Source organism: Cyprinodon tularosa, unplaced genomic scaffold (assembly GCF_016077235.1).
Source record: "Cyprinodon tularosa strain WSP-4 unplaced genomic scaffold, ASM1607723v1 ctg1126, whole genome shotgun sequence".
In the NCBI taxonomy this organism is placed as follows: Eukaryota; Metazoa; Chordata; class Actinopteri; order Cyprinodontiformes; family Cyprinodontidae; genus Cyprinodon; species Cyprinodon tularosa.
In genome coordinates, this window is record NW_024037922.1 from 20,984 (window position 1) to 33,339 (window position 12,356).

At 51.7% G+C, this 12,356-nt stretch overlaps 1 protein-coding gene across 6 annotated transcripts in view; it reads left to right on the plus strand.

Annotated features, from left to right (window-relative positions):
- Positions 1 to 12,356, plus strand: part of agla (amylo-alpha-1, 6-glucosidase, 4-alpha-glucanotransferase a) — a 34,087-nt gene that overhangs the window by 20,291 nt on the left and 1,440 nt on the right. For 4 of the 6 annotated variants that reach the window (XM_038301487.1, XM_038301498.1, XM_038301523.1 and 1 more), the window contains 12 exons: positions 1,348 to 1,484; positions 1,658 to 1,791; positions 1,865 to 2,040; positions 2,114 to 2,216; positions 2,925 to 3,048; positions 3,157 to 3,258; positions 6,404 to 6,515; positions 6,741 to 6,876; positions 10,013 to 10,125; positions 10,203 to 10,414; positions 10,492 to 10,589; positions 10,662 to 10,749. In XM_038301487.1, coding sequence (XP_038157415.1) covers positions 1,348 to 1,484; positions 1,658 to 1,791; positions 1,865 to 2,040; positions 2,114 to 2,216; positions 2,925 to 3,048; positions 3,157 to 3,258; positions 6,404 to 6,515; positions 6,741 to 6,876; positions 10,013 to 10,125; positions 10,203 to 10,414; positions 10,492 to 10,589; positions 10,662 to 10,749 — 1,535 coding nt within the window. Of the gene's footprint in view, positions 1 to 1,347; positions 1,485 to 1,657; positions 1,792 to 1,864; positions 2,041 to 2,113; positions 2,217 to 2,924; positions 3,049 to 3,156; positions 3,341 to 3,410; positions 3,503 to 6,403; positions 6,516 to 6,740; positions 6,877 to 10,012; positions 10,126 to 10,202; positions 10,415 to 10,491; positions 10,590 to 10,661; positions 10,750 to 12,356 lie in introns of those variants that run through there. The other 2 variants (XM_038301506.1, XM_038301533.1) reach the window with 2 other exon arrangements.

Below are 12,356 nucleotides of genomic sequence, written 5' to 3' on the forward strand. Positions count from 1 at the left end.
GTTTTATTGTCTTTTAATTTGAAGCCGTGGGTCTCTAACCAGACCCGGGGACGCATCCTGTCCGGTTTTTGATCTTAGCTCCATGACCTCATAGGACACTATAGCCCCATTTAGACTAGCCTTTAGGAACCGTGCAGAGATCGGTCATAGCACGGTAACCATGGTAACTGTTGAGTGAAAATGGAATCTAACTGAACCAGACCGTGCCAGACAGAGGTGAACCGTGTTAAACCGGTTCTAGTTCAGCGGTACGGTTCGGTGTGGTTCATATGTGGCTCGGTTCTCTGATATCAAAGAGCGCATCAGCAGACCGCCCCATCTCCTATTTACAGTCAGCTGAGTTCGGCTTTGTTATTCACAGACCTCCTGTTCACGACAAAAACTACTTCTCTTCTCAACAACAAGTGGCATCAGAAGAGCGCGATGCGATCTGGGATGATGCAGAGACCGAGACTCTCATTGAAATTTGGGCTGAGGACTCTATCCAGGCACATAAGTTCCTGAATGTTACGAGTTCCACCATTTGTGTTTGCGAAATTCTCGACTTGAGAGCTGCAGTGGCGTCATGTGGAAATGGTCATAAGAACCAAACTCGGCACGGTTACCTAATCCAGGCTGGGTCTGAACACGCCACATTTAACTTATCCGAACTCGGTCTCAACACGGCACGGTTACCTGTTCCGAACTCGGCACGGTTAACTGATCAGAACTCGGTCCGAACTCGGTCCGAATTCAGCGCGGTTAACTGATCAGAACTCGGTCCGAACTCGGTCCGAACTCGGCACGGTTAACTGATCAGAACTCGGTCCGAACTCGGTCCGAATTCAGCGCGGTTAACTGATCCGAATTCAGTCCGAACTCAGCGCGGTTAACTGATCAGAACTCGGTCCGAACTCGGTACGGTTAACTGATCAGAACTCGGTCCGAACTCGGTCCGAATTCAGCACGGTTAACTGATCCGAATTCAGTCCGAACTCAGCGCGGTTAACTGATCAGAACTCGGTCCGAACTCGGTCCGAACTCGGCACGGTTAACTGATCAGAACTCGGTCCGAACTCGGTCCGAATTCAGCGCGGTTAACTGATCCGAACTCGGTCCGAATTCTGCATGGTATAAACTGATGCGAACTTGGTCCGAACTCGGCACGGTTAACTGATCCGAACTCGGTCTGAACTCGGCAACGTTTGGTTTCAGAGGGCTAGTGGAAATGGGGCTAATGTTGTGAAATGTTGCGGTCTGTGTGACGCGGTACCGATGCTCTGTGCTTCTGGTTCGTAGACCAGCTTTGCTCCATCCAGAGTAGGCAGGTGAGTCTAGTCGGTGTTTTGAGTCGTGTTTGTCCTGCAGGTCTGATGTCGGTGCTGGCGGATATCCGTCCAAAGAACGACCTGGGCCACCCTCTGTGTGCCAACCTCAGAGACGGAGACTGGCTCATAGACTTTGTCTCCAACCGGCTGATCCACAGGGACGGACCTCTGGCTCAGGTGAGCAGCTTGGGGAGGGGGGAGGGTCCCTGCAGCAGAGGGCTGGTCTGCAGCTCGCTCGCTCAAACGTCCATTGAGGGACGTACAGACAGGTGTGGGTCGTCAGTCTCCTGGGGTCTAAGGACTGGACGTTTATGTGTGTGTGACCTCTGACCCCACACGTGTGTCTGCAGGTGGGTCAGTGGTTGGCAGCCATGTTTAACTACCTGAAGCACTTCCCTCGTTACCTCATCCCTTGCTACTTTGATGCCATCCTGGTGTCGACCTACACCACAGCTCTGGACGCCACCTTCAAGCTGATGTCCAGGTACTGTCCCCACTGGTTGCCCTTCTGTCTGTACCTGCTGGGACCTGAAGGCTTCTCCATCATCTTCCAACAGCTTTGTGGAGAAAGGTTCCACGTTCGTCCGCCACCTGGCGCTGGGCTCGGTCCAGATGTGCGGCGTGGGCCGGTTTCCGGCTCTGCCTCCGGTTTCCTCCAAAGTGGGGGACGTCCCGTACCGCGTCAGCCCCATCACCGGGGAGAAGGAGCAGTGCTGCGTCTCCCTGGCAGCAGGTTTCTGTCCATTTGGAGCAGAAGGAAAAATGCTGATTTGATCAGTTCTTCATCATCGCTCATGTCTCTGTAGGTCTTCCTCATTTCTCCGCTGGGATTTTCCGTTGCTGGGGCAGAGACACCTTCATCGCGCTCAGAGGACTCATGCTAATCACAGGCAGACACGCCGAGGCGCGGTACGTGTCTGACTATGGTGCCATCTTTGTGCCTCTGACCTGAGGGCAGTGAGAATGGCGTGCAGTGTTTAACCCCGCCCCCCCTCGCTCGCTCAGCTCCATTTCTGCGCTCAGCTGATGGTGGATGTAAACAAACCGCAGCAGCATCAGAGACGGACCTTTTTCATCCCATCAGTGTAATCCTCCCTACGCTAAAAATACCGCACCGTGGCAGGACTTATAAAACCTCACGAAGAAAAAACTCACTGAAAGGTTCTCTATTAATAAATACGGGAAAATATAGAATAACTGTTTTATTTTCCAGAGCAACTGGCCTCGACTTAGTGATGGTTGAAGCTCGTCCAAGTTTTTTTAACTTCTCTGATTGGTTGATGTGGCGCGTCCAGCAGCTGCTGCTGGTGAAGCGCTTCATGCGCCTGAGATGCTCAGAAGCTCATGAGGCGCTGCTCCTGCTGCTCCTGCTGCTCCTGCCGCTGTAGACCTTTTGCTGCGCCTTGATGCTTTTGATGCTTGTCAACCATTGACTTTGCAGTTAAACCAGCTGCCTCTGCTGCTTGCGGTCTGAACGTTGCATTAGTTGAGCGCGGAAACATTATGGAGCGACAGTGAGTTAAAAAGCTGCACATCGTTCGCACTGCACTCAGCTCAGCCACACAAATGGGCTACTAGAAGCCAGCAGGAAATACCCAAACCCTTCTGTCTCCATAGCAACATCATTCTGGCATTTGCTGGGACGCTGCGTCACGGTTTGATCCCCAACCTGCTGGGAGAGGGTCGCAGCGCCAGATACAACTGCAGGGACGCTGTGTGGTGGTGGCTGCAGTGCATCCAGGTATGGAACCAGAACCGTCCCCTGAGAATGGTTGCTACCATTTCAGGTTCTAACTGATGACCCAGTTGGTTTCTCCAGAAGTAATCAGTTCTCTGTTCTGCTCCTCAGGATTACACCAACCTGGTTCCTGAGGGACATGAAATCCTGCGCTGCCCCGTCACACGCATGTACCCCACAGACGACTGTGAGCCCTGCAGACCAGAGCAGGTGGTGAGAGAACGAGAGAGAGAGAGAGGCCCTCTGGGTGGACGTCAACCAGTCTGCTACACCTTCTACCTGATCCAACTCTCCTGTTCTAACTCTCCATCCGGTTCTAACTCCATCCGGTTCTAACTCTCCATCCTGTTCTATCTCTCCATCCGGTTCTAACTCTCCATCCGGTTCTAACTCTCCATCCGGTTCTAACTCCATCCGGTTCCAACTCTCCATCCGGTTCTAACTCTCCATCCGGTTCTAACTCTTCTTCCAGTTCTAACTCTCCTTCCAGTTCCAACTCTCCATCCGGTTCTAACTCTCCATCCGGTTCTAACTCTCCATCCGGTTCTAACTCTCCACCCTGTTCTAAGTCTCCATCCGGTTCTAACTCTCCTTCCAGTTCTAACTCTCCTTCCAGTTCCAACTCTCCATCCGGTTCTAACTCTCCACCCTGTTCTAACTCTCCATCCGGTTCTAACTCCATCCGGTTCCAACTCTCCATCCGGTTCTAACTCTCCATCCGGTTCTAACTCTTCTTCCAGTTCTAACTCTCCTTCCAGTTCCAACTCTCCATCCTGTTCTAACTCTCCACCCTGTTCTAACTCTCCATCCGGTTCTAACTCTTCTTCCAGTTCTAACTCTCCTTCCAGTTCCAACTCTCCATCCGGTTCTAACTCTCCATCCGGTTCTAACTCTCCACCCGGTTCTAACTCTCCATCCGGTTCCAACTCTCCATCCGGTTCTAACTCTCCATCCGGTTCTAACTCTTCTTCCAGTTCTAACTCTCCTTCCAGTTCTAACTCTCCTTCCAGTTCCAACTCTCCATCCGGTTCTAACTCTCCATCCGGTTCTAACTCTCCATCCGGTTCTAACTCTCCACCCTGTTCTAAGTCTCCATCCGGTTCTAACTCTCCTTCCAGTTCTAACTCTCCTTCCAGTTCCAACTCTCCATCCGGTTCTAACTCTCCACCCTGTTCTAACTCTCCACCCTGTTCCAACTCTCCATCCTGTTCTAACTCTCCACCCTGTTCTAACTCTCCACCCTGTTCCAACTCTCCACCCTGTTCTAACTCTCCATCCGGTTCTAAATCTCCATCCGGTTCTAACTCTCCATCCGGTTCTAACTCTCCATCCGGTTCTAACTCTCCATCCGTTCTAACTCTCCATCCAGTTCCAACTCTCCATCCTGTTCCAACTCTCCATCCGGTTCCAACTCTCCATCCGGTTCTAACTCTCCATCCGGTTCTAACTCTCCATCCGGTTCTAACTCTCCACCCTGTTCTAAGTCTCCATCCGGTTCTAACTCTCCTTCCAGTTCTAACTCTCCTTCCAGTTCCAACTCTCCATCCGGTTCTAACTCTCCACCCTGTTCTAACTCTCCACCCTGTTCCAACTCTCCATCCTGTTCTAACTCTCCACCCTGTTCTAACTCTCCATCCGGTTCTAACTCTCCATCCGGTTCTAACTCTCCACCCTGTTCTAACTCTCCACCCTGTTCCAACTCTCCTGTTCTAACTCTCCACCCTGTTCTAACTCTCCATCCGGTTCTAACTCTCCTTCCAGTTCCAACTCTCCATCCTGTTCCAACTCTCCATCCGGTTCTAACTCTCCACCCTGTTCTAACTCTCCACCCTGTTCTAACTCTCCATCCTGTTCCAACTCTCCATCCGGTTCTAACTCTCCACCCTGTTCTAACTCTCCACCCTGTTCTAACTCTCCATCCGGTTCTAACTCTCCTTCCTGTTCTAACTCTCCTTCCGGTTCTAACTCTCCTTCCAGTTCCAACTCTCCATCCGGTTCTAACTCTCCATCCGGTTCTAACTCTCCATCCGGTTCTAACTCTCCTTCCAGTTCTAACTCTCCACCCTGTTCTAACTCTCCACCCTGTTCTAACTCTCCATCCTGTTCCAACTCTCCATCCGGTTCTAACTCTCCACCCTGTTCTAACTCTCCACCCTGTTCTAACTCTCCATCCGGTTCTAACTCTCCTTCCTGTTCTAACTCTCCTTCCGGTTCTAACTCTCCTTCCAGTTCCAACTCTCCATCCGGTTCTAACTCTCCATCCGGTTCTAACTCTCCATCCGGTTCTAACTCTCCTTCCAGTTCTAACTCTCCACCCTGTTCTAACTCTCCACCCAGTTCTAAGTCTCCATCCGTTCTAACTCTCCATCCGTTCTAACTCTCCACCCTGTTCCAACTCTCCATCCGTTCTAACTCTCCATCCGTTCTAACTCTCCATCCGGTCTAACTCTCCATCCGTTCTAACTCTCCATCCGTTCCAACTCTCCATCCGTTCTAACTCTCCATCCGTTCTAACTCTCCATCCGTTCTAACTCTCCATCCGTTCTAACTCTCCATCCGTTCTAACTCTCCATCCGGTTCCAACTCTCCATCCGGTTCCAACTCTCCTTCCGGTTCCAACTCTCCTTCCGGTTCTAACTCTCCATCCGCTTCTAACTCTCCTTCCGCTTCTAACTCTCCTTCCGGTTCTAACTCTCCATCCGGTTCTAACTCTCCACCCTGTTCTAACTCTCCACCCTGTTCTAACTCTCCACCCTGTTCCAACTCTCCACCCTGTTCCAACTCTCCACCCTGTTCCAACTCTCCACCCTGTTCCAACTCTCCACCCTGTTCCAACTCTCCACCCTGTTCCAACTCTCCACCCTGTTCCAACTCTCCACCCTGTTCCAACTCTCCATCCGTTCTAACTCTCCATCCTGTTCCAACTCTCCATCCTGTTCCAACTCTCCATCCTGTTCCAACTCTCCATCCTGTTCTAACTCTCCATCCGGTTCTAACTCTCCATCCGTTCTAACTCTCCATCCTGTTCTAACTCTCCATCCGTTCTAACTCTCCATCCTGTTCTAACTCTCCATCCGTTCTAACTCTCCATCCGTTCTAACTCTCCATCCGTTCTAACTCTCCATCCGGTTCTAACTCTCCATCCGTTCTAACTCTCCATCCTGTTCTAACTCTCCATCCGTTCTAACTCTCCATCCGGTTCTAACTCTCCATCCGTTCTAACTCTCCATCCTGTTCTAACTCTCCATCCGGTTCTAACTCTCCATCCGGTTCTAACTCTCCATCCGGTTCTAACTCTCCATCCGGTTCTAACTCTCCTGTTCTAATTCTTCTGTTCCAACTCTCCCACCTGTTCCAGGAGCAGCCGCTGTATGATGTCATCCAGGAAGCTCTGCAGCGCCACCTGCAGGGCATTTCCTACAGAGAGAGAAATGCTGGAGCCAAGATAGACATGAACATGAGGGATGAAGGTGAGGCCGACCTTTAACCACCAAGCAGTCGGTCCCATTAGGTCCGTTTCATTTCGTAGCTCATTTGGCCCAGTTCCAGTTTTTCAGTGGCTGGTGCCGAGCCTGGTTCTGGTTGTTCCTCCTTCAATCTGTCTGGACTCTGACCCTGTTGGCTTCAGTAAACCTTGTCCTGGACCAGACAGGTTCTGTCCTCAGCAGTGATTCTGATCTTTTTCTCCTGTCCAGGGTTCAACGTGGCGGCTAAGGTCGACCCGGCTACCGGCTTTGTGACCGGAGGAAACCGCTTCAACTGTGGAACCTGGATGGATAAAATGGGGGAGAGCGAGCGAGCGAGGAACAAGGGGATGCCTGCTACTCCCAGGTCAACACTTTTCACGCCTCTGATGTCAGATCTGTTTGTGGTCGTTAGATCTTATCTAATGGAGAGAGCGTAGGAGATCAACCCTGCAGAGAATCTCCTTTGTCTTTATTTCTGATCAGACGAGCCGTCCTAACAGCTCCACCAGAACCTCTCCTGGCCTTAATCATAGATATATTCTAGTTAGATTATCAGAGGAGCGTCTCTTTCACAGCAGTTCATCAAGCAGTCTCTGTAGGAGTCCAGTGGAGCTTCGGACCCTTCATCAGTTCCTCAGATAAAGACAGGCAGGATGTTCTGTTGCTGCGGCGCCATCCCTGGTCTCTGTCCACAGCCAGCCTCCTGCGGGTTACCTCTATGTCTCTGCAGTCATTTCTACGTCAGTCTTTGATATTTAACTTCATCATTGGTTCCTCTACCTGTAAGCTCCGTATCAAGGAAGATGAAGATCTCTCTGCTGTTCTGGAGAACCCGGTTCTGTAGATCACGGATCTGGAGAACCCAGATCTACTGAACCTGTGTTGAAGCAATTAGAGGAAATTGTTAGTTGTTAGACCAGGAGGATCCTGCAGGTCCAGTTTTCCCAGCGTGGGTCTGAAGCTCCTTTCTGTGACCTCAGCTGCTTTGGGACTTTCTGTGGTTAACAGATCTGGAAGACCATCGGACAGGAAGTGATCCTCCTGAAGGAGGCTACCGTCAGACAGGAAGTGATCCTCCTGTAGGAGGCTACCATCAGACAGGAAGTGACCCTCCTGTAGGAGGCTACCATCAGACAGGAAGTGATCCTCCTGTAGGAGGCTACCGTCAGACAGGAAGTGACCCTCCTGTAGGAGGCTACCGTCAGACAGGAAGTGACCCTCCTGTAGGAGGCTACCGTCAGACAGGAAGTGACCCTCCTGTAGGAGGCTACCGTCAGACAGGAAGTGATCCTCCTGTAGGAGGCTACCATCAGACAGGAAGTGATCCTCCTGTAGGAGGCTACCATCAGACAGGAAGTGATCCTCCTCTAGGAGGCTACCATCAGACAGGAAGTGATCCTCCTGTAGGAGGCTACCATCAGACAGGAAGTGATCCTCCTGTAGGAGGCTACCATCAGACAGGAAGTGATCCTCCTGTAGGAGGCTACCATCAGACAGGAAGTGATCCTCCTGTAGGAGGCTACCATCAGACAGGAAGTGACCCTCCTGAAGGAGGCTACCATCAGACAGGAAGTGACCCTCCTGAAGGAGGCTACCATCAGACAGGAAGTGACCCTCCTGTAGGAGGCTACCATCAGACAGGAAGTGACCCTCCTGAAGGAGGCTACCATCAGACAGGAAGTGACCCTCCTGAAGGAGGCTACCATCAGACAGGAAGTGACCCTCCTGAAGGAGGCTACCATCAGACAGGAAGTGACCCTCCTGAAGGAGGCTACCATCAGACAGGAAGTGACCCTCCTGAAGGAGGCTACCATCAGACAGGAAGTGACCCTCCTGAAGGAGGCTACCATCAGACAGGAAGTGACCCTCCTGTAGGAGGCTACCATCAGACAGGAAGTGATCCTCCTGAAGGAGGCTACCATCAGACAGGAAGTGATCCTCCTGAAGGAGGCTACCATCAGACAGGAAGTGACCCTCCTGTAGGAGGCTACCATCAGACAGGAAGTGACCCTCCTCTAGGAGGCTACCATCAGACAGGAAGTGACCCTCTTGTAGGAGGCTACCATCAGACAGGAAGTGACCCTCCTGTAGGAGGCTACCATCAGACAGGAAGTGACCCTCCTCTAGGAGGCTACCATCAGACAGGAAGTGATCCTCCTGAAGGAGGCTACCATCAGACAGGAAGTGACCCTCCTGTAGGATGCTACCATCAGACAGGAAGTGACCCTCCTGTAGGAGGCTACCATCAGACAGGAAGTGACCCTCCTCTAGGAGGCTACCATCAGACAGGAAGTGATCCTCCTGTAGGAGGCTACCATCAGACAGGAAGTGATCCTCCTGAAGGAGGCTACCATCAGACAGGAAGTGACCCTCCTGAAGGAGGCTACCATCAGACAGGAAGTGATCCTCCTGAAGGAGGCTACCATCAGACAGGAAGTGACCCTCCTGAAGGAGGCTACCATCAGACAGGAAGTGACCCTCCTGAAGGAGGCTACCATCAGACAGGAAGTGACCCTCCTGAAGGAGGCTACCATCAGACAGGAAGTGACCCTCCTGAAGGAGGCTACCATCAGACAGGAAGTGACCCTCCTGTAGGAGGCTACCATCAGACAGGAAGTGATCCTCCTGAAGGAGGCTACCATCAGACAGGAAGTGACCCTCCTCTAGGAGGCTACCATCAGACAGGAAGTGACCCTCCTCTAGGAGGCTACCATCAGACAGGAAGTGACCCTCCTGTAGGAGGCTACCATCAGACAGGAAGTGATCCTCCTGAAGGAGGCTACCATCAGACAGGAAGTGACCCTCCTGTAGGAGGCTACCATCAGACAGGAAGTGATCCTCCTCTAGGAGGCTACCATCAGACAGGAAGTGACCCTCCTGAAGGAGGCTACCATCAGACAGGAAGTGATCCTCCTGTAGGAGGCTACCATCAGACAGGAAGTGACCCTCCTGTAGGAGGCTACCATCAGACAGGAAGTGACCCTCCTGTAGGAGGCTACCATCAGACAGGAAGTGATCCTCCTGTAGGAGGCTACCATCAGACAGGAAGTGACCCTCCTGAAGGAGGCTACCATCAGACAGGAAGTGACCCTCCTGAAGGAGGCTACCATCAGACAGGAAGTGACCCTCCTGAAGGAGGCTACCATCAGACAGGAAGTGACCCTCCTGTAGGAGGCTACCATCAGACAGGAAGTGACCCTCCTGTAGGAGGCTACCATCAGACAGGAAGTGACCCTCCTGTAGGAGGCTACCATCAGACAGGAAGTGACCCTCCTGTCGGAGGCTACCATCAGACAGGAAGTGACCCTCCTGTAGGAGGCTACCATCAGACAGGAAGTGACCCTCCTGAAGGAGGCTACCATCAGACAGGAAGTGATCCTCCTGTAGGAGGCTACCATCAGACAGGAAGTGATCCTCCTGTAGGAGGCTACCATCAGACAGGAAGTGATCCTCCTGTAGGAGGCACAGCAGGTGACCCGCTGCCTGTTTTCTGTCTCCAGGGACGGTGCTGCGGTGGAGATCGTGGGCCTCAGTAAGTCTGCGGTTCGCTGGCTGGTGGAGCTGAAGGCCAAAGGCCTGTTCCCCTATGACGGAGCCAAGGTCCACAGAGACGGTGAGCTTAGGCTCCGCCCACCAGCTGACCTGCACCTTCCTCCTAACCCAGCTAGTTAAGCTCTCTCTGCTCCACAGGAGCTGAGGTGTTCATCTCATACTCAGAGTGGAACCAGCAGCTGCAGCGATGCTTCGAGGCGGAGTTCTGGGTGTCTGGAGACCCTAACGACCCCAACGAGAAGCACCCTGACCTGGTGCATAAGAAGGGCATCTATAAGGACAGCCACGGAGCGTCCAGTGCCTGGTGTGACTACCAGCTGAGGCCCAACTTCACCATCGCCATGGTGGTGGTAGGCAGCGCCGTCCGCACGCCGCAGCCTCAGGCCGTGACCTCAGCAGGTAACCAGCTGCTGGCTTTGTCTTCCAGGCTCCAGAGCTGTTCACCCTGGAAAGGGCCTGGAAGGCTCTGGACGTGGCTGAGAAGAAACTTCTGGGGCCGCTGGGGATGAAGACTCTAGACCCAGAGTAACGTTTCCTCTTCAAGTGTTACTGCTGCATGTTTGGGGGCGGAGTTTGACAGCGTGTGTGTTTCCATAGTGACATGGTGTACTGCGGCGTTTATGACAACGCTCTGGATAACGACAACTACAACCTGGCCAGGGGCTTCAACTACCACCAAGGCCCGGTATGTCCCCCAGAACCCAGGGTCCGTTCGTACTGGAGCTGCGTTCACATTTTAATCCAACGAATAATCCAGGATGGATTATCAGTGAATGGGTTGTTAGATTTAAATGCTTTTCCTCTGATTGAGCGGGCAGCGTTAGCGCCGTCCTGCAGAGCGGTGGTTCCCAACCAGGGCTGCTGGTACCGGCTGGGATGGTTTCACTCCCTAACGACCCAAATGCAGAATAAACCAAAAAGATCCAAAGAAAATGTCTTAATCAACATTTACATGATAACTAGAGCGGGAATGGATGCCGCGCACCGTCACTGCTGCTCTGCTAGTCAGAGCGTCAGGCAGGGTCAAAGGTCACAATAGCAGAACCAAAGCAGCTGCAGTCCAGGATAAACGGCTGAAACATCCGACTGCAGGAATCAGGAGAACATCTGGATTAACTCACAGCTGATCGATGAAAACTAACTAAATATGACAGACGTGTTTATAGGAAACATGATCAGAAGAGCTGCGATTTATAAATTTGTTACTTAATTTGATTTTGCATTTATTCCAGAAGTAATTAACTTTCCAGGTAACATATTTCTGTTGTTTTTATTCTAAATGAAAAGAATGTCTGAGCGTTAAATGTTGAAGTGAAACACAGGTTGGGAAACACTAGAGGGCGCCACAGGAGAAGAGTGGAGTCCAGTTGGAGCAGAACCAGGACCGGATCCAGAAAGAACTTTCTGTGTTTCTGATAAAAACTTCAGCCGCTGAAGGAGTAACGCGCTGCACCTGTAAAGGTGCAATCATTGGTCCTCCCCCAAAGCTGTGAAGGATCTGTCCAGCACATAGCCTGAGCCCGGCAGAGCATAGACAGACCCAGCACCAGCTGCTCTTCTATTCAGGAGCTTTCCTTCCCTTTGTGAACAGCTAGTTAGTTTAGCAGTGACACCTAGTGGCTAACTGGCCCGCTAGGCCTCGGTGCTCTAGATCTAGGTCTGGGTTACCTTGTTTTTTTTCAATTCTATTCAGTTTATTTCTATATCTCCAATTCACATCATGTCATCTCAGGTCACTTTCCAGTTCAACCAGATCATCCAGTCAGATTGATTCAAAGTTTTCTATCTAGGGAAAACCAGCTGATTGCATCGACTCATTGACTCTTCAGCAATCCCTCACACTAAGCATGCTTGTAGCGACAGTGGAGAGGAAAAACTCCCTTTGAACAGGAAGAAACCTCCAGCAGAACCAGGCTCGGTGTGAGCGGCCATCTGCTGAGGCCGACTGGGGTTCAAGGAGACAGAAGCAGACATAGAAAAAGAAGCATAGATACAAAAGGCAACTGTCAACCAGCTCCACAGGCGGCCCCGTCCAGGAAACACACAGCCAGGCAGACGAGCTCCGAGCCAGCTCCCATGTCAGAGGATGAAGAGAGCACATCCAGTTAGTCACCGTCAGAGAAACAGGACTACACTGGAAAACAGGCCAAGCTCCAACATCTAGAAACAAAGGTGTTGATGGCAGCAGCACAGCTGATATTTCTCTCCAGGATGGAGTCACAGCCAAACAGGAACAGACCAGATGAAGCTACTATGAGAAAAAGCAGAGAGAGCAGAACGTTAGAGATTGAA